This window comes from Macrosteles quadrilineatus, unplaced genomic scaffold (assembly GCF_028750875.1).
Source record: "Macrosteles quadrilineatus isolate MER2022 unplaced genomic scaffold, UCM_ALF_1.0 Scaffold_1__1_contigs__length_201487025, whole genome shotgun sequence".
Classification (NCBI taxonomy): domain Eukaryota; kingdom Metazoa; phylum Arthropoda; class Insecta; order Hemiptera; family Cicadellidae; genus Macrosteles; species Macrosteles quadrilineatus.
The window spans coordinates 66,712,785-66,739,499 of NW_026542594.1; the positions used below are offsets into that span (position 1 = coordinate 66,712,785).

Genomic DNA, 26,715 nt, shown 5'->3' on the forward strand with positions numbered 1-26,715 from the left:
CCTTTTCTTACCTAAGTAATTTAATTTTGCAAATATTATTAATGTCTTGTACTCTCCTCAGTTTACTTTAAATTTTAGTCTGTATATGTTTTTTTGTAACTTAACTCCTTGACCCCCAAAATTTATGTTTAATGTCAAAATTTTAAATATTTCACCACTTTAACGAGGTTATAACTGGTTCATTACCTATTTTATGGGAACAAGGGCAATAAAACTATACACAATTTACTGTATTAGAGCTAAAACCAAGGTATGAATATAAAAGGACCATATAAAAATTCCCCTTCCTTAAAATCTATTCCCCCCTTATAGCCTTATAATATATAGCCCCCTATAGCCACCACTATAATCTGTCCAAATAACGTTTACCCACATCTAGATTAGCCGGAGATCTAAAATTTGGCAATTGTAGGTTTTGCGCCGTTTTCGAAAAGTGAAATTTTACAATAACTAGCTGATGTACCCGTGCTTCGCAACGGGAAGATGTACTAAATCACATAATTCAAATACTTGTTAAGTAGCTCGAATTTATAAACGAAAAGCCACTAAATTTATACAAAAAATTATAACCTACATTGTAGTCCAGCTGTTTACATGAAAATATATCAATAACATTATTTTCATAACTTACGGTTATAGAATCTCTTTTCCATAATCAATGACATAGTTTTAGAATAAATAAACCTACCACAGTCGTGTAAAATATTGTACTTGTTTGGATCAGCTGTCTGAAGTTGTGAAATAAGCATTTGGCAGTTCTGGTTGTTAACATTGAAATGTCAACGTAAAGGTAAACATTGTGAATCTTCTCATGCTTCCATGGAGGCCAATTATTGATATTTACTTTTTTAATTTCTCACAACAGCTGGAGTTTCATAACAATATTTGTTTCCCATGTTAATCTTATGGAGAAATACGAAACTTTAAAGGGGCCCCCGGGCCTCACTCTCTAATTATTTCCTGCACAACTTCACTTTACGCTCTTTCCAATGACACCAAAAACATGTCAATCGGTTTAGTAGTTTCGGAGGAGTAATCGTCACAAAAAATCTGCTTGCGTATTAAATAAGTACTAGTGTACATGTTGCTCGAATTCGAGCAATTACAGATAAGTACAGGAGTAATTTATAAACAAATAACTTGTTTAAAAACTAATAACAGTCATAATTTCAGATGATTTTAAAAGAGTCAATTAAAAGATTATTAACTAATGGGAATACTCACAATTTACATAACAGTCCTATTTCAGTTTAAAGGGTTAATTTTTAACAATCAAACTGCCCATTGACAGGAAAAGGTAAGCCTACAATTTAAGTCAACGTAAAAATGCTGTCAGATTTTATAAAGTACTGTAGCTAAGTTATTTAGCCAATTTGTAGACAATAAGGTGTAGGCTACTTCAAACTCTACAGGACAGAGTTAGGCAAAAACTGGCAGAACTCTGAAATAGTGTTATTTATCATAGGCTTACTCATATGCCAAATCCTTAAAATAAAAATTCAATAACTAATAACTTTTATCATTAAACACAAACCAACATCCAAAACTATACACATTTTTAATACAACATAGATAATTTACACATTGGCTGTTTACAATTAACATCATGTTCTTCTTCTCATTATTAATTTTTGCTTCGCAACGGGAAAAATCTGTTTCATAATCATTGAAATAGATTTATAATAACCCATCGTAAAGTTTAAGATTAAATAAACCTACCACATAGTTGTTTTATTTTTTCAATCAGCTGTTTAAAATAGGCATTTGACAGTTCTGGTTGTTTACATTAAAATGTCAAAGCAAATGTAAACATTGTGAATTTTCTCATGCTTCCATAGAGACCAATTATTAATATTTAATTTCTGACAACAGCTGGAGTTTCAAAACAATGTTTGTTTCCCGTGTTAATCTTATGGAGAAATACGAAACTTTAAAGGGCCCCAGGGCCTCACTCTCTAATTATTTACCTAAGAAGAAAGTTTCCTGCACAGCTTCACGTTACACTCTTTCCAATGACACCAAAAAAATGTCAATCGGTTTCGGAGGAGTAATTGTCACAAAAATCCTGCTTGCGTATTAAATAAGTATAGATAGATACCCCACCCACCCCCCCACGACCCGAAATATTGAATTCTCCCCCATGATATTCTAATGGGGAATAACCTCAAAAGTAACTGACTTTTGGTATGCGGATCTAAATCGTTTGGAAACGTGCTGAAAATTTGCACCTTAAATTAGCCATAAATTATTCAAAAGTCCCATTTACCCCTCCTCCCCCATTATTATTGAACCCCCCAACAGTTCTTGAACCACTGACTTTTATCGTGGCAAGAACTTGAACCTCCCACAGTTACTAGTCTTCGTTTTAAAACCAAGGAGTAATTTAGAAAATTGTATAAAATTTACAACCCCCTCCCCTTGCCAAATCAACCCCCCTTATATTTGTGTCAAAAACACTTCAGTTGCATTGGGCTGCAATCCTTGTATTCTCTTCTACCTTCTTATTATTGTGTTATTTAAAATTTACCAGTAACAGATGTTCTCCAAGGATATTTCCAACAATCCCCTAACCAAAAAAGAGGGCCTGGGGGCGGAGCCCCCAGCAAGCCAAAGACAAGTTATTTCCATACATCTGAATAGTTAACTATAGCATAACTATAGCGAGGTATTTACAAAAATATTAATAATAGAACAAAAATACAGATTTGATAACATAGGCTCACCTGAGGAAGAGCCCCGTAGTTCCAGATGTAGCCGTGGTGAGGGAAGCAGTTGGCCACAAACCTCAACGCACCTTTCTTGATATCCTGTTTGATTGGGTTGAGAGGGTCTTTGGTGGCAATCTTAAACAATGACAATATTCTTACATAAATGGAAAGAAAAAGACTTAAGTAACTTTTCTAAATATTTTCATATTAGGTATGGATAGTCCATATACAAGAAAGATATGGAGGGTGAGCTTACAAGCTAATAGCTGGTGAAAAAGGAGGCTTGCCAGAGAGTAGGACGTACAACTTCCACGTTTAACAAATTTCTCTGACATCATCACAAGCACAAGCAACTGTGACAACACTTGGACAGACAGGCCCATCAAATGCCGGTGAGAAGCATGATAGGTGTGCTGACAGAGTAAATTTATTTCAGAGCTATTTTAAAAGTAGATGTCGTGTGAATGCCCGAGTACACTGGGCTGGTTGAGGGGTAATGTTGAGAATGTACAACTTTTACACCATGACATGATGGATCTTTAATGGTTATAACTGTAAGTATTTAATTTACTATTTGATTGACAATTAAACTACCTAGATTTTCTAACATGTATCCAATTTTTTTAATCTTTTTCAAGAAAGGAACAAATACACAAGGGATTTTCACTGGCTGGATTTTATGTCAGCCTTTTTACATGCAGCACAGAAACCAGCCCAGTGTACTCCTATACTACTATAATATATAGAGTAGTATTATAATATATGTAGTGTATGATTAAAGTTAACAAGCTTAACACATGTAATTAATGTATCTTTGGCTAACTACCATGAGTAAAATCTTTAGGATCTAATAAATACAAAAATATATTGCAGGAACACCTCAAATAAATAATATTAAACCTGTTAAGTAGTTTGGTATCAAACCATCTCTAGCTCTCTGTCAGGTGTGAAATCATTTGTCTTGGTAATTGTAGTTTATGATTGTGACAATTGAAAAAAAAATTACAATAAATCATACAAAATGGAAATGGGATTAAGTAATACACTACTCTCCCGGTTATCCGAGTTCCAGTTATCCAAGCCCTAGGGTTATCAGGTATCGTTATATGCTTAAATATATATTTTTAAAATTTTTAGTCGGAAAACGACAATTACTTTTTTTTAGTATGTTTCTGTTAAAAAAAATTAATTGGTGATTTGTTAAAAAATATACAAGTCAGTGAACGCGATAACTTGAGTAATTTTTGTCCAATTTTGATGAAATTTGGTTTAAAGGTGTAAGGAGGGATAAAGTTAAATGAGTTTGCAAACCAGTAAGATCGGACCATGGGAATGGGGTTTTATGGGGTGGATTATGGTTTTTCTAATTTTAAACCCTCAAAAAACAAAATTTCTCAATTTCTCTCTAGACCTCTTTAAAGAGCTAAAAAAAATAATTTATTATATCAAAGTGTTATTGTACAGTTTTTGTAACAGAGAATATTCTAAAAATTGTAAATTTAAAATTCCTATGTTATAATTATGGAGAATATTGTAAAATGTTGTAGTTTGCTTGTTTATGGATATACTTTGATCAAACTTGGCAAATTTATTTATTTTATTCTAAGCTATTAATATTTTACAAAAAAATACACTTTATTTGTTTTCTCAAAGCAGCAAACCTAGGTACTCATTAAACCTAATGACGCTAATGTTATTTTAATAGATTTAATAATTCATTTTAATTTTAATAATTTAATCAGTTCAGACAAATGGAAATTCGCTTAGTCGGCAGGTTAGCTGCGGCGGGAGTATTTAATTATAAAATAGTTATAAAAACCCAAATATTTATGCTGAATTATAATGTGCATATATTTAGCAGCACAAAAATATACATCAAGGTACAGTAGAGTCCTGTAAACTCGGCACTCGATAACCCGGCAGTCTGGATAACTCGGCCATCCCCTGGCTCAGAAAATAACTGATTTTTTGAGTCCGAGTTGATCATGGACTCAAGCCAGCTTAAGTCAAATTATTTGCAACTGGTACTAAGGATTTGTTTTACTATAAATCTGATGACTTAATACTGACTTGTAATATAAATATAAATTAAAAAATGCGGTTAAAAAGCTTAAAAACTGTGTATTGTTCTTATTTTTAACCCTAGTTCACAATAACCCGGCATTTCACAAACTCAGCACCCTTGCTGTTCACATTACACAGAGTTTGCGGGACTCTACTGTATAGTTATTTTGTAAAGTAGATTTGTTATAATTGTTAATAAACATTGCTGCAAAATGCTGGAAAACCAACCGACACCACACAAAAATGACTGACAGCAGGAGGGTCATTAACGGTCATTAAGTTTTATTTTAACATAAGAATGATCTGCAATATCCTAGAAATTGAAAATCACACAGTATTTAGCTTGGCTGCAAACTGTTGGCAAGCTGGACGAGCCGTCTGCGGAATGTAGGCCTAAACAAGAGCAGTATCAGTCTTTGTCATTACGATGTTTTGATGTAGGCGAGGTTGTGTCAAGTTAGTTCTGATGTTATAGAAATAGCAGAGTTGAGCTGCAGCGGTAATTACTCTGATTATGTAAAATAATTTAGACAGTTAATTAACATGAAACTAATTTAATTGAGAATAAGATAGAATACTGAATGTAAACAGGTCAACTATAAACAAACTCATAACAATATAGAAATATAACTTAAACCATATGTTATAACAAATTAGGCAGGCAATGTGAATATGTAAGTTAGACATTACAACATCCTCCCAACTTGCATATTCCTTGCTCCTCGGTACATTTCATGAGCTTGTCTTTGTCTTGTGTTTTCGTTAAAGTTATAACAAATTTTCACTTGCTTTCTTTGAACTTTTTCTTAAGAGCTTCCTTCCTTTTTCACAGTTTAATGCTTGTTGATCAAGACAATCTTCTTGTTTTTCCTATCCCGGGTTATTCTTAATCCCAGAATAAATTTTGCTGTTCCCATATCTTTAATTTTGAATTCTTTTATTAGTCGTGACTTAAGGATTTTTTTGAGATGTTTATCATTGTGAAAAACTATTAAATTGTCCTCCCAGGCTGTAACGATTAACATCCTCCCATTTTTCACCATGTGATAAACACTGGAATCAAAGATTGACTGAGTCAGTCCTACTCTAATCAAACATGAGTGTAGTTTCTGGTTCCACGTACGAGAGGCTTTTTCATGTTTAGGTTGATTCATGCATATTTCTTCTGTGGGTTCTTGAGGAAATGCAGAGACAGCATCCATTTGGTCTATTTCTAGGTCCTTTTCAGCAGCTAATGCCATTAAATGGTGTACAGAGCTGTAACGGTTGAGTTTAGGTTTAGCACAATCATCATCACTTGCAGCATAAAAAGTTACATAATCCTCAAGAGATTTGGGAGGTTGACTCTGAGGTCGATCATTGGATACTGGCAACGGATGATTTTCTTCATGTTCAGAACTGTCATTGACCTCAAAGTCAGAATCTGCTGAGTCATATTCAGATTCTTCGGGTGCTGCTACAGAAAAATCTATATCTTCTGGAGGAATGTAAAACATGTAATCCTCTTGACCTTAGTAATTTTTCATCAAACTACTACCTTTTTCACATTCAGAAAATGCCACGTCTCTTGAAATTAGTACTGTTTTTGTCCTCGGATTGTAGAGACGGTAGCCTTTTGTTGTAGAGCAATATCCTACTAAAATACATGGTGTCGATCTTGCATCCAGTTTCTTACGATTTGCGGCTGGAACATGTGCATAAGCTTTGCAACCAAATGTCTTCACATGAGAGAGGGTTGGCTTTTTGCCTGACCACAATTCTTCAGGAGTCGAAGAAATTGTCCTACTTGGTGAGCAATTTAACAGGTAAGTTACAGTGTTAACTGCTTCAGCCCAAAAACATTTAGGCAGCTCGGAGTCAAGCAATAAACATCGGGCACGATCCATTAGTGTGCGGTTCTCAATCGCTCAGCTTTAGCATTTTGTTGTGGCGTATAACTGCAGCTATTCTGATGCACAATACCTGTTTTCTCATAGAACTCAGAAAACTTCTTGCTACAGTACTCACCACCTCCATCTGTTCTCAGAGTTTTGATTTTCTTCCCAGTTTGATTTTCTACCAGATTTTTAAAAGATTTGAATGTTTCATAAACTTGATCCTTTGTCTTCAAGAAATAAACAAATGTTTTATGGCTAAAATCATCTAGGAAAGTAAGAATATACTTAGAACCAGCAAGAGAATTTACTTCCATTGGTCCAACCAAGTCAGAGTGTACCAATTCTAGCAGTTCACTACTTTTACTGCTACTTGGTTGGAGAGGCAGTCGGTGGCTTTTGCCAAGTACCACAGATAATATAACCCCTACTACAGATATCTGGCTGAGGCCGCTAGGCTGCTGCGGCTGAGGGACGTGCGGGGAGGGAGGAAATAGTTACATTTTTACTCGCAAGGTGTCGTGAGCGTCCTCGGTGCGGTGCAGCGCTGTGCCGTTCCGTTGCCGTGCCCGTAGCCGTAGCCGTAGCTTACGTTGTCTGATGTGTTGTCACGTCACTCTACTACCGCGTCAGTGCTGGAGAATATCGGTACAAACATCTAGCTTGCTCTTGCTGATAACAAGACGACAACTGAATAGAAATATTGTGTTCACTAATCTCTCTACATGACACTTCATTATGTCCTAAGTTTCAGTCTTAATTTGTCAGTCAATTAATCAGTTAATTGTCAGTCTTTGTTTCATTGCACAGCTTAGGTGGATTTAGGTTTCGCATTATTATTATTATTATTATTGGAGGTTCTTTCTTGTAATTACAGTAATTTGGTGGGCTAATGAAAAATTGGAAGGTATAATACCTGAGATAGCACGATTGATTGTTATTCACTTAATAATTTATGTGATTGATTACATTATCTTTGAGTAGACTGACCGTCATTCGTTTTGAAATAATGCCGGTTATACTTTACAATTGCTCGGATTCGAGCAACTGGTGTACTAGTTGTTTATAATAATTTAATAAAGGTTTTTACTTTTTATGCTTACATATTAAATAGTGGAGAATTCAAACGTTGTTGAGTGCACAGGTGTACTGCGATTGGGGTTTAATATTTGGACTTGTCTATATAAATAAAATTACAGTTTTGTCTGTACATTGCTTAGAATCATGCAGTTTTTGGTTATTTATTATTAGCTTACAAAAAAGGTTCCCACTCATTGACGATTGACGGCACTTCAAGGACAGTTGTGTAAAGTGCAAAGTAAAAAAAATCACAACTGCAGTGGGTGATCGTGGATGTTGCTTCGGATCTTGGAATATATTTCTGATTTAACTGTGATCGTAACATAGGTTTAACTTACAGATGTAGCTAAACTAGCTTTTCCAATGTGTCACTTTTGGTGTCTACTTACTTACATTTCGACAACGATATCGGTACTTTCCCTACTTAGGAAGTAAAACTACAAACGTCCAAAACCCCAGATTTGTGCGTTTTTTTGTCACATTTCCTCCGAATGTTTGCTAGATATGTGTACCGAATATCGTTTACAGATTACGTAATCTTTTCAATAAGAAACCTTTGTTTGGATAAAGGTGGTTTCTTCAAACTGTCATTAATATGTTAACATTAAAAATTGCTTAAAATAATGCTATTAATGGGAAATAACTTTTATTTTCGAAAACTTAAACAAATTTTAAACCAAGGCAGATTAATAACTTCGGTACTGCACCACATCAAGTGAAAGTTTTTTTGAGCAAACCATAGTGAGTTTTTAAAGCTTTACGTTGTTACCGTTACATGTTACATGTTTTGTGGCCTGTGTATTTATTTATTTATATATTTGCCAACGGATTAACACCTATAATACAGTTTGATTAGAAGGACAGTTTGAATTGGTCGTAAGTATTATAGTTATTTTCTTAAATGTAAACGTTGGTTTTTGGTAATGCTACTTTTCCTTAGAACCGGTGGTAGCAGTAGGCCTAACAATCATTTTTACGTACAAACAAATCACTATTTACAACGTTGTTTACAACTAGGCCTATAGTTATCGTTAGTGCGGCGCCTTACTTCTTATTAAATTTAATTGATGTCTTACTGTATAATTTTTGCGTTTTCTGTCTGTACTCCAAAATGTTAGTTTATGCTATGAAAATGATAAAACATTAGTGAACGATTTTTTTAGCAAACCATCATGAATTTTTAAAGCTTGGCGTTATCAAACGTATGTTTTGTGGACTGTGTATTTATTTACTTACGGTATTTATATATTTTCCAACGGATTTACACCAATTTTACAGTTTGGTTAGGCCTAAAAACTATTATCATAAAATGTATGCTTAATATGCTTAATAATGCTTAATAAAAATATGCTTAATAATGCCAGAAAGTTTAATTACAAGCTGTCTAGCGATTTCGGAGTCCATAGGGCACATACATACATAAATACTTTGCCAAGAAATTGTTCAATTAATTTTTTGTTTGTTTTAGAAGTAGAGTTCTAAAGATGAATAAAGTATGGACTGCTGCTTAGAAATGTTGCAAGAAACCCGTTTATTTTGTTCAACACATAAAATTTGTTTAATCTAGCAACAGAAGCTCTAAACGAAATTATGTATTACAATGGTGATACTGTACACGTATAGTTAAACAATTATTTTTTGTTAATCAAACAATTAAAGTTTACACGTTTAAATTTTACGTAAACGAAATATAAAGTTAGGCTGTAAGTCTCTGTTACTTAAAAATACAAACTCTCACGAACTGTTTAAGCTAAACTTTGGAACTTTTTTGAACAAAGTCGTATTAAACCCAATTACAATGGAAAAACACTATCACTGATGTTATACAGTAGGCTAATGCTAAAACAATATTATTATTGTCTTAGCTTAAATGACTAAACTTGATAACATGTACGTTGTTCACAAAGAAGTATTAAGATTTTTTACTCAAATATTATTTCCGCAAAACTATGAAGATACACAAGACAACATTCACAAGACACTGTCTTCTAATTTGCCTCCCTATTTGAAAAGGAAGCTTATGCCTCGAACATCAGTTAGGGAACGCTGTACTAGGCAGGACGGCTTGCTTGAAATGCCGAGAGTGCGGCGTGAGATAGGTAAGAAGGGGTTCTCATACTTTGGACCCCAGGCATACAACACCCTCCCAAGAAACATGAAAATCATGTCATGTAATTCATTTAAGGCCAATCTAAAGCTAGTTTAGTTCCACTGTTTGTAATTATTGTGTACTTGTAAACTTTTTGTGACTTTGAGTTGTCTTGAAAACCAGTGTATCTGAAGACCGCTTTAAATAAAGGCATTTTATTATTATTAAGATGCAATGTAATACAGGCAGAACTGTAAAAACATTTTTTTTAAATAGAAACTACAAACAAAGAATTTGATAAATTGCACTTTACAGTAGGCCTACATTAAATAGGATTTCATATTGTGAAATTGCATACACTTTTTACAATAACAATTGCGGTTTTGACATTCTTTTACGAAAAATCAGGCCAAAGATTAGGATAAAGATTCCTTGAACTGTAACTGGTAAACTATAAATAAAAAAACATAAACATATACAGTGAATAGGCACACATAGTTGAAATGATTTATCAGTACAAAATAATAACCCTTATGTACACCGTTATACAGGGTATTCTTTTTACAAGTTTCAAGAACATAAATATGTACGTAGGGACAAATATTTGTTATTGTTTAATTTCCTTCCCGACTCAACGAAGGAACTACAATCAAAAGAAATAAATAAAAACATATAATCAGCTTAAAAAATTTTCAAGGTGTCCTCAGTAACCTTTTCCTTTGTCAAAGTAGCACTGGCTATTAAAATTCTCCTAGACAGTAGACACTAAACGTGATGGAGGATACGCATTGTGTCAATCGATGCGGTCTTGAGAGATGCCGTGGTCCACTTGCATTGCTTATATAAAAGTACTGTACTCTGAATAATGTGAAGAGTAAATAGGACTCGTGTTCTTCACAACCATTGTTTGTTTGCGTTGGTTCACTTAATAATCTTCTCGTAATTTTTAACAATCTATCTACAATTCTCGTTTTGTGGGCTATCTTGTTAAAATACTGTTTGTAAACGTAAAGGGATTTCGACACAGTAACTATTAATTCGGAGGAAGGAGCTTTTAATCCTGATAAAGAATCCAGTTTGATGTTGGGGAATGTTTTATGAAGAATCAGAAAACCCCCCCATAAACCCCCGTTCCCATAGTCAACTTATGGTGGTTCGCGAACTCTTTCGAATAAACATAGGTTTACACGTTTGCACCAGATTTTATCAAAATCGGATCATTTTTTATCGAGTTATCGCGCTAAAGGTGCATTGTCACAATAGTTCTATGATTGTCACTGGTGCGGCTGTAACTTTGGACACTGGAGCGCCTGCTAGCATTGTTTTCAATGGCACCATTGTCACTGACGCGACTGTAGCCGCAGTCGTCTCGTCTCGGGGAAAGGGGAAAGGGTTGATGACTTACGACTGCGATAGACAAGTCGACAAGTGTATGAATACAAAACCTTATAAGGTTTGTTGTATTCATTGACAGTAAACCTAACTAAAAGTAAAAACACCAAGTTGTAAATTTAACGAACTACTTTTTTGTTTTACCACATTATGGATTTTAATATACTAGTGGCATGTAATGACATTTGTCCCTACAAAGCTTAAATTGTAAAACAACTACGAATCAAATTATTTATTTGTCAAGATGGATATGCCTGTACACCATATATTTATGTAAAAAGGTATCTCTGTTTGCTTTTTACACATTGACTGTTTACAATTAACATAAACCCGGCAACAAGGTTTAAAATTCAACAACACGCGTGCGTGGTGTAGGTGTACTCAGTAGTGTCGGGTAGGTCAGTGTACACTTATTGATTTTTCGGCGAGCAGCAGAGACAGAAGCAGAGGCACTATCACAGCGTAGTAAGGTCATTACCCCTCCTCATCCCCTGTCTCTCCTCTGCCCCCGTACCCCGCGTGGTGTGCAGTGCTAGCAGCGCTCCTAGATGTTGGCGGACAAACTACGCTGTCTTAGCGCAGCACGTTGCCGCCATCAGCCAGATATCTGTAGTAGGGGTTTATTATCTGTGCAAGTACACAAGATTCACAAGGAATATCAGGCTTTTTATCAGAAAGATTGATTCCATGTGCCAAGCCATTTGACAATTTTGTCAGATCATCATAGTTGAGGTGAGCCATACCTTTATGCCAGAGCATTCGATCATTGCATTTTGCAGTCATGGCTGTGCCTGAAGATGGTTGAACATCTAACTTAAACAAGTTGTTGACCTTAGAAGCTGTGGCAATTACTTCATTGTCACTATTGAAAATCTGAGCTCCTTCGTTGTCAAAAATCACAGTGTTCCCTTTGCTCACAATTTGACTGACAGACAGTAAATTTACATTCAACTGAGGAATATAATATACATTTCGAACTTTAACATCTGATGAAATACCTGAAATATTTACAGAAAGGTTTGTATCTCCAATTGTGTCAGTTACCATAGTGGAATTATTAGCGGTGGTAATAGTCAACTGTGGAGATTTCCTTTTATTTTCAAGTATCACACTGTCAACACACAAATGAGCACTAGCTCCTGAATCTAGATACCAATCATTACTTACATCTGTTTGCATTGAGAAGGCAGCAAAGAGTGAATTGTCCTGTTTAGACTTACAACTGTCTCTTTCATTTCTGGTGCTGATGTTCCTGGATTTGTCACAGTTCCTTGATATGTGACCATAACCGTTGCATTGGAAACATCGAGGACCCTTGTAATCATGGCTATCTGGCCGTTTCTTGTCTTCGGTGGGTTTCTTTTGGCTTGAAGTGTTGTGTCTGTGGCTGTTCTGAAAACTTGGTCTTGCATTTTCTCTTCGACCATAACCATACATCGCAATGCATTTGGAAGATTCATTTTCCACGGATACATCTTGAAGTAGTTTAGTTTTGATTGAATCAGCTGTTATCTTGGCACCAGAACTTTCAATACCCATGATCATTGGTTGGAATTTATCCGGTAGTCCAGCAAGTAAAATTGTTCCTACCCACTCATCATCCACTTTCAGACCAATGTTGGTTAGCTTGTGGGCCGTTGACACGATTTGATTGACATAATCTTCTATGAACTTACAATTTTCTAGCCTTGTTGTTATTAACAATCGCAGCAAACCAACTCTTCGGGTCAAACCCTTGTCAGAAAATGCCTTTTCTAAATTTTCCCAGGCTTCCTTGGCTGTTTCTGCTGATTGAACATGGACATAGTTAACTGAATCAATTAGCAAGATGATTTTGGATTTACATTTTGTCACTTTCTTTCTATCTTCTTCAGTTCCCAAAATACAGTCCCAGAGCTCACAATCTTGCAAATATGCTTGAACGGCAACTTTCCATGTATCATAGTTTTCACGGCCTTTCAATTTCTCTATTGAAGGAGGTTGATACATTTTCAAAGTTGGTGAACTTGGACAAAATAATCAGAGAAATTAAAATTCAGCAAACAGGAGGCCCATAACCTGATGTTGTAGAAATAGCAGAGTTGAGCTGCAGCGGTAATTACTCTGATTATATAAAATAATTTAGACAGTTAGTTAACATGAAACTAATTTAATTGAGAATAAGATAGAATACTGAATGTAAACAGGTCAACTATAAACAAACTCATAACAATATAGAAATCTATAAGTATAAAAGAGGATGTTTGTATATATATATATATTTGTTTGGCAGTGACAAACTCAGACACCGCTGAACCGATTGCCACGAAACTTGGTACATACGTGTAGAATTTCATGGAATAGGTTTATACACCATCAATTTCGTGATCCGTCCAATCGGCTCGGCCCCAGTGGCTCTGGAGTTTCCCATGTTAACCTTATGAGAAATGGAGTTAATGAATCTTAACAGCTGTTTCAATTAAACAAGTTGGTTCTGTTCTATGATGTTCAATAGCATTAAAGTTACAAGGATTACCAACAGGGTGCAGCACTATTATTTCTTTTTCATTTATGACAACAGCTAATTTGCAACCAAAAGGTGAGTGAGCGTAGCGAACGAACTTCAACCAGGACGTGATTGAGCCATGCGAACGAGATAATCTTGAAAATTAAAAAGTTAAACGGGGCAAAGCCCGCGGGTTACAGCTAGTATAACATAAACCATATGTTATAACAAATTAGGCAGGCAATGTGAGTATGTAAGTTAGACATTACAACAAGTTCAGGTCATACTCAAACAAAATATAATTTTATACTTTTTAAACTAGAAAGATGCAACTTATTGTTTTGTTTAAAATCCCATAGTATATTGGTTTAACGAAATTCTAACAAACAATAGGCCTACTGTGTTTAAAGTTTTTCAAGACAAAGAAGTGCTGGGCATGTTTGTATAATTTTTCTTTAATAACATTTTATAAAAAGGTTTGCAGTGAAAATTTATTTTTCATTTGCTATATATTTTTATTTAGAACATATATTTTACAAGTTTGACTAAGCTACCGAATGCGGATCTGTTATCCTCAAAATCTTTGCGACATCTGTGTTAAAAGGGATTCTCGGTAACCGAGGTAGTCTTGGTCCCAACAAACTCGGTTAATCGGGAGTGTTTTGTAGGTTATTTCAGTTCGGGGGTTTTTGCAATTTTTAGTCACACATATAAAATATATGAAGAATTTGACAAATACATAAACAATGCTATTAAGGTTATTAGTTCTTTCAAAGGAATACTCAATGCATAACACACTGTATTTGTATTATAGGACACATTTAAAGAAATATACAGCTGTATTACTACTTTTAAGAAGTTTCGATGACAGTGTTTGACAAACAAATGATTTTAAAATAACATTTTATTTAGACCTTGTTTAATTAAACTATAATTTTAGACTAGTTTCATCATTCAGTGAATTATTATTTAAATCAAACAAACCCATTATAGTATAATTGATAACCAATGGCATTCAAAATATTTCTTTATCTGCTTTCTGCCTGCTCTGATAACAAAGGCCAATGTGTAATTTTAGACCGGAAACATTATATACTAATAAATTACTTTTTCTGTTCGCATTTATGTTTTAAAGAAAGGTATAGTTAGATTCCATGTTGAAAAAATAATTTATTTTACTCATTGTTTCAGAATTTGTGAGCAAAGGTAAATTATTTCTTCATGTGAAGCAATCAACTTACAGAAAAACTTACACTGATTTATTTAGACAAGTGAAGTAACCCAGCTTCGCAATGGCATCCATGGCAATAGCACAGAAACGTTTAAATCTCTTCAAATAGGTATAAAAAGTAATGTGAAGAAAATGTTAGAAAACCGATTAAAATATAACCTCGGCCTTACTTTACTTACAAGTGTTTTGTAGCTTATATACAAAACCAAAAAGAACATTTTTGAAACAAATTTTTTAGACATATATTTTTTTACATCAATGCAATCGATAGGGTGTTAGTTATTTTATCTTAAACCTAAAAATATAATTATAAATCAAAGGTAAGTCATCTATATATTTAATACGCTACATGAAAGGTTTGCACGCAATAAGGTTTTTTTTATCTAAGACTTAACCCCACATAGACTACCTAAAAATATATAGAGATCAAAACATCCGTCTGGGTATGCAGATTTGCAAAGTGGCTTTAGATTTTCAAATTAGGCTATACAACTCGAAAGAAATGCAATACCCCCACCGCAGCAAACCTGCAGACTAAGCAAATTTCCATTTACCTGATTGGATTTACGCTAAAATGTCTCTTTAAAATATCACATTTATTCAGTTTAACGAGTACTTAGGTTGCTGCATCAGGGAGGGTAAGTGTTTTTTTTTATGTTAATACCTTAGTAAGAAATATATGCATTTTCCAAATTTGATCAAAGTATGTTCATAAACTACAACAGTTAGTGTTGTAATACTACAATAGTTTACGTATTCTCCATAAGAATAACATGGGAATTTTAAATTTACATTTTTTTGGAATTTTCTACGTAACCATTAGGTGCATAATAACGCTTCAATATTATTTGTTATTTGTGTTCAATTATTTGTTTTTTTAAGCTCTACAATATGGTTTGGAAAGAAATTGTGAAATTTTGTGTTTTCAGGGTCAAAAATGGGAAAACCCTATTTTTACCCCATAAACACCTGTTCCCATAGTCCGATCATGCTGGTTCGCGAACTCGTTCGAATAAATGTAGGTTTACACGTTTATACCAAATTTCATCAAAATCAGATAATTTTTGCTTGAGTTATCGTGCTAAAGGACACATATAACTTATATATAAATATATATATTATATATGAATTTGAACCGATGGTGTTTTTAGCCTCTCGAGGCCTCAAAACAAAAAAGTTAATCAGTCCCGGGTCCAGGTCTTACCATGAGTACTACGGTAATAGCTTACAGTATTCCCTATATGGGAAATTCGCTAAAAAACACCATGTTTACATTTGGTTGTTTACTTTTCAAATTTAAAATTCAGATTGTCCAGCTGTTTTATTTGCATTTCCACTAAACCCAAATCTAAGCTGCTTTTAAAATATAAATTGGTTTTCGTCTTGTCAGACTCGACTACAGGTTATATTTGTGCTATTGAGCCATACAACCACAAGTGAGTTTGGCAAATCAACCACATACCGCTTGATTAGAACAGACTCCATACCTGAACTACCTCCCCAAAGTTCAACACCATACTGCATTGATGAAGCGAACAATGCATGATATACAATCAATCTCGTCTGTAAGTCGGTAATTTTTTGCAGAACAAACATTTGAAAACAAAGAGAATTTAATTTTTTGATCAAAATATCAATATGTTTTCCAGTTTAGTTTTACATCAACCTCGAGACCCAAGAACTTTGTTGACTTTAAAATAGGAAGGTGATCATCATCTATATAATTAATACGCTACACGAAACTTTGTCGGTTGAACTCCTCCGCCATTTCTTAACCGATTTTATTGAATGACGTCCCATTGGAAAAAGCGTGTCGCGTAGATTTGCAAACTGGCCTTACATTTTTGAAAAAGTCCCTTGGGCTCTGCCCCAGTGGCTTTGAAATTTCCCATGTTATCCTTATGAAGAACATAATTGTTTACATTTTGATCAGCTGTATAACTTAATTGCTGTTATTTATTTTTCAATTCAATGAAACGCATTGAGTACATTTATTTATTTACTATTTGAGTTTGTGTCAACATAACCCCCAAGACGGATCGTGTTAGTATGGTTGTATCTTAAATTTGTATATTTATCGTTGTTTTGTGTAACTTAAATTTGTGCATATATCGTTGTTTTGTGTAGCTATAATTTGTTTATTTGTTGTTTTTTCTTTTAAATGCCTCCGACGAGACGACAACGAAACATAGACAGGAGGCGTAATCGTGATAACGACCGCAGCTACAGAACAGTGCGTAATAGGCTTAACTCATCACAGTCAGCACCTGACCCTGGACAATCTCAACTATTAGGTTACAAATGCGCCCTAACACTACCCCAAAAACGACTTTTTGTTATCAATTGGCCCTCTATCAATGACCTGAGTTGCCTGTACAGCGAGGCATTTTGAGAAGGATAAACCCGGCCGGAATGCTTTAGGTTTATCAATAACGAAGATAAACATGGACAACCTTATATGGCTACAAGTCAGGAAATGTTTGTAGAAAACATTAAAAAGCAATCCCAGACAATGAAATATGATACAATATTTAGGCCTACAGGAAATGTTGATTACTGTTATATACATCATGAGTATCTCCATGAGTTACACACCGGTAATCTTTGAGATGACTCTTTTAAACTCATTGTAAATATGACTTTTATTCGTTTTGAAATAACTCCTGTAATACTTTGCAATTGCTCGAATTCGAGCAACATGTACACTAGTTTAATATTATTTGATTAAGATTTTGTTCCTGTCTTTGCGTAGTGCTAAAATTGATTACATTAGTTTTGCTACTATTTAATTTAAGACCATTGGCCTTGAACCACACTTGCAAATCTGAGAGGGAATTCTGAATAATTTGCTGTAAATCTAAAATGTTTTTTGATTTAAGAATGGCTGTAGCATCATCTGCATACAGAACAATTTTGAAATCAAAATTTTGTGCTAAATCGTTTATATAGATAAAAAACAGAATAGGACCAAGAATTGAACCCTGGGGCACGCCCCACGTTCCTTTCCTCCATTCAGATTTAAAAACCATATCATTTTTTTAAATAACAGTTCTGTGGTGTCTACCAGATAGGTAACACTTAACCCAAGATAATGCGGAAGAAGCGAAGTTGTAAACTTTTAACTTATCAAGAAGAATATCATGTACCACACAGTCAAAAGCCTTGGATAGATCGCAGAACACACCAGCTGTGGTTTTCAGTTATCCGTGGTCTCCCTATCCCCATTGCCCCAGATAATCAAGGTTCTACTGTACACTGTTCGGTGATAATTCTACCCAAACAGTTAGGGCCACAAGAAAGGGGGAGTAGGGGAGTTGGTGAAAAAGCCTACTGCAGTTTGTGTATACAATAAGCAGGTGATGTAGACATTGCAGATCAGTACATTTAATCATATTCATTCACCAGAAAATCCCTGAAATGGTTGAGGAAATTCTCCTTGCTTTTGGAAACAGTGATTGTAATTTTTTTATTCTATACAATGCCAATTAAGAAAGGAAATAATGTAGTTCACCAGAGACGTTACAAACAAATATTGATACAAGAACTGATTAGAGAAGTAAGAAATGTCAGAAAATGAGGAAGACCATCTTCTTTAGTCGAGGACAAGCGACTAAATGGAAAACTTCATCTGCCCTATCCGCTTGAGGGAGGTAATACAAACTGTGGAGGTAATAGGACTGTACGATGTGTAGCGAAAGAAGACAAGGAAAAGAAAGAAACTTCATAAGGGTGAATGCTTAAAAAAATATCACTTAGTGAAAAAAAAATCCGAGACGATTTAAGAGAACGTTCAACTCGTTGTTTGTATGAGTAACCAATATATGTTCATTTTACACTTTTAGTAAATACGTAAGATCAAAGACTTTTCATTTTTAAACAAATGTATGTTTATATTCAAAATCTCTTTTTTTTTTTTTATTCAATAAAACAGTTGTCAGTATAACATTAAAATTGTTTTATTACAATTTAAATCCCCTATGCTAATATTACAGGTTTTCCGTGAAAACAATTCCGAGCTGCTCGGAGCGAGCCACCATGATGAATGCCGAGGGGGCGTGGACTGACAATTGGCCAGTACAGCTGGCCGTCTGACTGCTGACTGCGTTGTGGCCACTCCTGCTGACCTTCCGATCGCAAAGGGTTTTAAAGGGGGTGGTCTCCTACAAGCTAAAACCCTGGTTGGATCTTAAACTTGATAACTTTGTACTGTAATGCCAACGCAAGAACCCATGCTAAGACAAGAAAAGGCATAACCAATGAAGATTTAATAAAAGTCTAAACTGTAGGCATACAACATTTTGGAGTGACATCATCCAGTTTTCTTATTACCAGTTTTATAATGACATATCTATATATATAAAATCCAATGTATGTTTGTTTGTATGTATGTATGTTTGTTTGTCCTTTATGGACTCCGAAACCGCTCGACAGATTGTAATGAAACATTCAGGCATTATTAAGCATTATTCAAGGATGGTTTGTGTGAAGTTTGGTGCAGATCCGTCAAAAGGGCTCCGCCCCAGTGGCTCTGGAGTTTCCCATGTTAACCTTATGAGTACTCATATTTAAATGGAATTAAAGAATCTTAACAGCTGGTTCAACTAAGCAATTGGATTCTGTAATATTCAATAGCATTAAAAAGTTAACAAGTTTACCAACAGGGTGCAGCACGATTATTTTTTTTTATTTATGACAACAGCTAATTTGCAACCAAAAGGTGAGTGAGCGTAGCGGCCGAACTTCAACCTGGAGGCGAGTTAGGCGAACAAACTTCAACCAGGATCTTGAAAATTAACAAGCATTTGACATAAAACCACATTAGGACAGGACGACGTCTGTCGGGCCAGCTAGTATGTAACTTAAACTCATGTGTGACCTCCATGTGTGAGTGTGTAGAAAAGAGTAGATGGTTTAATTCTAATTTTAACATAAAATATGTAGCACTGTTTGCAAATTTTGATATGGGCTGAGTAGGCCTAAAGGTCAGCCATTTTTGGTTCCTAAACTAACACTGCCTATCCACTGAGTAGTAAGATAATTAATTACATATCTTACTTCTCTGTGGTCCAACGTATTTACCCGTACTACTAAGACTAACAGATACCTGAACCCTTCCTTTGTGTTATATGCAATATATAAAAAAAACCTTCACAGTAAAACATTTATAAAAGAAATGCTAAAACATACAAAGCCTGCCCATGGACAAACCGTCTAAAGATGGGTCTAAAACCGCAATGATTGTTATAAAAGATAGTGACAGAGTAAATTCTGCATGTAATACAGTAGGTAGTGCATACACATTGCATAAAATAATTAGTCACACTAACTTTAGACAAAGAAATTGTATAAAACTGCCATTTTGGAGACTAAGTTTACACAAATTTTTCGGGAGGGGGGGGTACCCCTGAACGCCTAGACCCCCCTGGTTCGCCCCTCCCTTGTGACTGTTCTAGATCCGCCTTGCTTAAATACTGTACTTGGGATGTTGATAACACACGTGTAAGCATGTTTGTAAATTGTAATACACTACTTATAAGTACATCCATACCTCCATTTTGGCATTGGTCCACCTTGGAATTTCAACAACCATATTGAAAATTTTCTTGGATTCATCTTGATAAAGTGGAATGTCGTGGAATGGCGAAATTACATCATTATTCTTTTCTGAAAATTGTAAGACAAGTTATTATTTTAATGTTTCCAAAAATTGTCACAATAAAGGTACCAAACACTTGCTAAACATCTACACATTTAATATGGGAAGGTGATTTCTTGTAAATACCTCCCCTTTATTAATAATGGACGGAATTTTACAAACGATGTGAATAAGTGCTTTTTAGCGAATTTCCCATATAGGGAATAAGCTATTACCGTAGGTCTCATGGTAAGACCTTGACCCAGGACCGATTTACTTTTTCGTTTTGAGGTCCCCAGAGGCCAAAAACACCATCCGTTCAAATTCATATATATATATATTTATATATATATATATATTTATATATGTGTCCGTTAGCGCGATAACTCGAGCAAAATTGACCCGATTTCGATGAAATTTGGTACAAACGTGTAAACCTACATTTATTCGAACGAGTTCGCGAACCAGCATAATCGGACCATGGGATCAGGGGTTTATGGGGGGTTTTATGGGGTAAAAATGGGTTTTTCTCATTTTTGCCCCTAAAAACTTTAAATTTCTAAATTTCTCTCTAGACCATTTTGAAGAGCTTAAAAAAACAAATAATTTAGTATATTGAAGTTTTTTTGAATGTTCATTGACTACGGAGAAAATTCAAAAAATTGTAAATTTAAAATTCCCATGTTATTCTTATGGAGAATAAATAAACTGTTCTAGTTTGCTTGTTTATGGATATATTTTAAGTAATCAAATTTGGCAATTTGGCTTATTTCATACTAAGCTATCAATATTTCAATTGAAAAAACACATCTCAACATCTTCCCCGTAGCAGCAAATCTAACTACTCACTAAAATTAATGTTATTTAAATAGGATATAAATCTGTAAATTTTTAGGGAATATTTTAGTAGAAATCAAGCCGGGTAAATGGAAATTCGCTTAGTATGCAGGTTTGCTGCAACGGGGGTATTATGTAGATGCCCCCTTCCATTCATGGTAATAAAAGTACTTAGGCTTTGTCCCTTTAAAAAGTTATAGTACATTACTTACATGGAGGATGATTTTGTTTACTAAAACAAACGGATTATCGATAATTAATAAACTATAATACGAGTACCGTTTGAGCACAATTATTTCAAAAACGGCTCAAATGATTATCAAATAAATTGTTAAATATATCTTAATTCTAGGCTCTAGGCTATGTTCTGGGAAAATGTTATCTTATTAAAAACTTTTTAATACGTTCGCTAACAATTACCAAATATAGTCTATGCAACGCTACGGTCATTGCCATGGACCGAGGTATACATTTTAATATTACTCATCTAGACCTGGTGTCCCCTGGTTCAGAGTACACACAGACCACGGGCCAGTGATGCAGCAAAGTAAAATACCCCCACCGCAGCAAACCTGCAGACTAAGCGAATTTCCGTTTGCCTGATTGGATTTACACTAAAATGTCTCCTTTAAAATATCACATTTATTTCCTATTTAAATAACATTAGTTTAACGAGTACAATAGGTTTGCTACAACAGGGAGGGTAAAAAGGTGTTTTTTGTAAAATGTTAGTAGTTGAGTATGAAATAAATGCATTTTTCAAATTTGATCAAAATATGATCAAAAACAAGCAAACTAGAACAGTTTACTTATTCTCCATAATAATAACATGGGAATTTTAAATTTTCAGTTTTTTGGAATTTTCTCCGTAACCATTAGGCGCATAACAACGCTTAAATATACTAAATTATTTGTTTTTTTTAAGCTCTACTAAATGGTTTGGAAAGAAAATGCTAAATTCTAAGTTTTTAGGGCCAAAAATGGGAAAAACCAATTTTTGCCCCATAAAACCCCCATAAACCCCTGTTCCCGTAGCTCGATCATGCTGGTTCGCGAACTCGTTCGAATAAACTTAGGTTTACAAGTTTGTACCAAATCTATAATATTAAAACGAAACAGTGTTTTTTTATTTCACGATTCTGAATCAACCACTCGAAAGATTTTCATGATTTTTTTGTCGAAAGAAAGATAATTTTGAGAACTAGGGAATGTCGAAGCCATAATTTTAGTTTAGGGTCCCAGTTTTTTAGAAATTAAGTTTTAATTTTTAAAAAATCTAGCAGCCGACGCTAAGATTCTAAACTACAGACAGTGTCATTAGTCTGTGCGCGCGGATCTGACGCTACTAGCCATTCTATAAAACTTGGGCTCACTCACTCCATTATGGTCTCACTCACACCAATAGTCGTCTATAAAATTTCTAGCTGGAATAATCGAATTTCTAATTGAATCACATGATTGAAAAAAGTAAATATTTATATTCTTTTCTAAATATTATTATAGCAGAGTGTGTTTAACGGAAAGATTAGTTTAGTTTAACTGTGTTTTTGTTTAATACTGTGTTTTAACGTATTCGGCATACATAGAATTATGTGTGACAGAGTGAAAAGTAAGTTGAAGGGTAGGACGCTGAACGGACAGAGTCGGGAAATAGTAAGCAATGTTTACCAGTTTATGAAAAAAGAGGCTGACGATAAAGCTGTAAGCATTCCCTTGGCAAAAGCTCGCGCCCGAACAGCAGTGGCAATCGGGGTCTCGGAGCGAGTCATAACGAAGATTAATGGCGAACTTAAAGCACTACTAATACATGATGACGATGATAGCAACAAAAGTTTTTGTACTCCTAGTAAGTTAAAAGAAAGCAGAAAAAGGCCCGTCACAGGAGTGGATGATTTTGATAAGGCTTTGATAAGACGCTTGGTGTATGAGTTCCACATTCAACATAAAATACTACCAACAGTTTCTTTACTACACGAGGAACTAAAAAAACAGATAGATTTCAAAGGATCAAAATCAAGCCTTAGGAGAATTCTGAAGGAGCTTGGATTCAGATGGAGGAAAACGCAGAACAACCGAAAAATGCTGATTGAGACAAACGAAATCCGGGAAAAGAGAATTTCTTATTTGAGAGCAGTCAAACGTTTCAGAAATGAGGGTCGTACTATTATTTTCATGGACGAATCATATATTTTAACAAGCCATGTTTCAAGTCTATCGTGGTCTGACAACTCAACCAAGGGAATGCGTGTACCCATTTCTAAAGGACAACGCCTAATAATGATTCATGCAGGAAGTGAAGCTGGTTTTGTCCCTAACGCATTGACGATGTGGAAGGCATCGAGCACCACGGGTGATTATCACGACAATGTCAGGAAGGAAACCATGATCAAGTGGATGAAAGAGAAACTTCTGCCGAACATACCACCGAAGTCCGTGATAGTTGTAGATAACGCACCTTATCACAATGCGCAATTAGACAAAGCACCCACATCAAATAGTAGGAAACAAGAAATGAAGGACTGGCTAACCAAACATGGAATACAATATTCAAACGAAATGCTGGTTCCCGAGTTGTATAAGCTTGTACTGCTGAACAAACCAAGATTCATTCGATATGAAATTGATGAACTACTCACGGGTACTGACCATGTTATTCTTCGTCTCCCCCCCTACCACCCAGATCTAAACCCAATAGAACTTATTTGGGCTGAAGTAAAAGGTTACGTAGCTAGCAGTAACGTAAATTGTAGCTTCGAGAGCATCCGTTCATTGGCACAGGAAAAATTTGATATCATTGGTGCAACAGAGTGGAAAAACAAGTGCGACCATGTAAAAACTATTGAAAATAATTATGCTTCAGCTGAGCCGCGGATCGACGACCTCGTGGAATCAATGGTCATATCAGTAGGAAACAGCGACAGCAGTGACGAAGAAGACGATGATATGAGTGACATTGAAGACCTCGTTTAAAATATATACAGGCCTTACCTTGTAAATAGTTAATAAACTAAAATTTGTTAATCAACTTTTATCATTCAACTATTTAGGCCTACATTTGCTTTTACTGGTGTTTTATATTTATTTTCAGTTTGATATTATATGCTTATGATAATACAGCCACGGTTAGATAAAAATCAGTCATTAGCTTAAAGAAGTCTTTTAGTAGTCGTCAATTTTACAAGATTTGTCAAAGTGGTTTATATTTTTGAAATCTGAACAAAAAATAATCCTTCAGTTACATTTGGATATGGGTAAATGAATTAATAAAGCATCCAGTTAATAAGATGATTATAGACTTTAATTAAGTATACAAACATATTTATACTAAGACCTTGTGAAAATAACCAAACAACAAAGGTTATAAATTTAGCAACAATCAGTAAATTAGGAAAGTCCACTCATTTTACAACCGTCCTCGTCAACGAGTAACCCATAAGCGATAGAACTCCACATTTCAACGAGACAGTAGGCCTATGAATGGTCGTGGTTAATAAATAAATCGTTCTCGTGTTCTTATTTTCTCCTCTAATCCAAGATCCCGATCTTCTTATCACTTTACTTCAGCAAATGAGCGATCAGCATGAAGTGATCCAACTCACATATTCTCATTCTTTCACATTTCTCATATTTCAGTATTTTGACGTCAAATACTAATTTAGGCCCTTAGGTCATACCTTTTTGTGGTGTAGTTTAGAACTGACGTGAAATCTTTGTCTTTTTCAGCAATTTTATGGGTATTTTGTTTGTTTTCACACGTTTTCCCTCGGTGGGAGCAGTCACATTCTTCTAATCCCTAAGAAGGATAGTCACCTTTATTAACTTGGCCTTCCAATTGCGACTTGAGGTTCCGATTTTTTGTTTAAATTATGTTGTTGTTATGCTATGTTATTATGTTCATCTTGTAACATAATTAGAAGGATTCTCAAATTGTACACCTAATAATGATAATGAAAGGTACAAAATTAGAAAAAATGTGTGTGTGTATATTAAATTAAGAAAAAAAACGAAACGTGAAAAAAGGTTAAGAATATCACAAACAAAACATTGAACTGTTTACAAGTAAAAAGGTAAACAAACAAATAAACACTGACAGCGATTTTATGTGACAGCAAAACTGACTAATGTTTTTAGAAAAGAGCCCCCTCACCTCCCCGCATCCACACGACAGCTGTTACAACTACGAGCACAGACTAATGGTACCATCAGTAGCTTTTGGCATAAAATAATTTGCTTAACATAACAGCTGTAAATATTCAGCTTTTGTGTCACAAATTCAGCATTTGGATAAAAATGTAAAGACATACTTAGGGTTGACATTTATACTATGTGTAATGTTGCGTAGCATATGTAATGTTTGGTAATGCTAATCATTGATACGTTCAATTCTTCTGTAAGAGGATGACAGATTAATTAAATATACATAGTAAAATACTAGGATGTTCAAATAATTTTTTAAAGCAATCTTTGTAATCTTCGATTTGTTTTAGAGCAATATAATTTGTTTTAACTACAGCTGGTTTAATATAAACTATGGAGCTATGAAGTTATTTTATTTACTCTTATTTTGTCATTGATTATAGGAAATAAGTAAGATTAGTAGAGATAATTAGACCACAGTATAAAATAGTTTAGACCAAAATTAATTAAACAACAGTACAAATCGAGGCTCTGTACACGAGTCTTAATAAAAAAGGATAAATGCAAATTATTTTACTGCTCCACTTTTCAAGGAAAGATTAGAAAACAACATTGTTTACATGTTTTAATTCTTCATGGTAGCTTTTTGTTTACAATTAATGTTTGTCTGCTTTAACTTTGTTTGGATTAGGCCCGGAAATATTGATGTCATAAACAGAAGATCAAGAATAATCAGGAATCACGATTTTAAATTACAGTACCACCACAACCTCAGCCGGGTTTTATACAAAGATAGACAGATGGATGACATAGATTGAACACAACGTCAACATTGACCTAGGATACTGCAATTAGACGAACTATCCTTTTATGAAATCGTGTTCAGTCGTGGTTACGTTTGGGGGTGCCTATATCAGCGCCCCCAAACGTGAAAATATCACCTTTATTTCAACTATGAATATATTGTAGTTTAAATTAACTAATATGGGAAATTACGATGTACATTTATTCAATGAGGGTGGGTAATTATCAAGGATAGAACTGATAACGGTATGGATAATAAACATTGACAATTACGTCATTAGCTTTACAAGCTTGTTTACTTTTTATATTCCTGCTATATGTGAAAAATGTTCTTTTTTTCAAATGCATGTTATTTGAACCAAACAGCTGTTTCAAAACA

The 26,715-nt window shown here is 34.6% G+C and overlaps 1 protein-coding gene across 1 annotated transcript in view; it reads right to left on the bottom strand.

Annotated features, from left to right (window-relative positions):
• Window positions 1–26,715, bottom strand: part of LOC128983462 (uncharacterized) — a 50,552-nt gene that overhangs the window by 13,434 nt on the left and 10,403 nt on the right. Inside the window, exons 2-3 of the mRNA XM_054402759.1 lie at window positions 20,472–20,587; window positions 2,724–2,843 (exon numbers count right to left, since the gene is read on the bottom strand). Coding sequence (XP_054258734.1) covers window positions 2,724–2,843; window positions 20,472–20,587 — 236 coding nt within the window. The remainder of the gene's footprint in view (window positions 1–2,723; window positions 2,844–20,471; window positions 20,588–26,715) is intronic.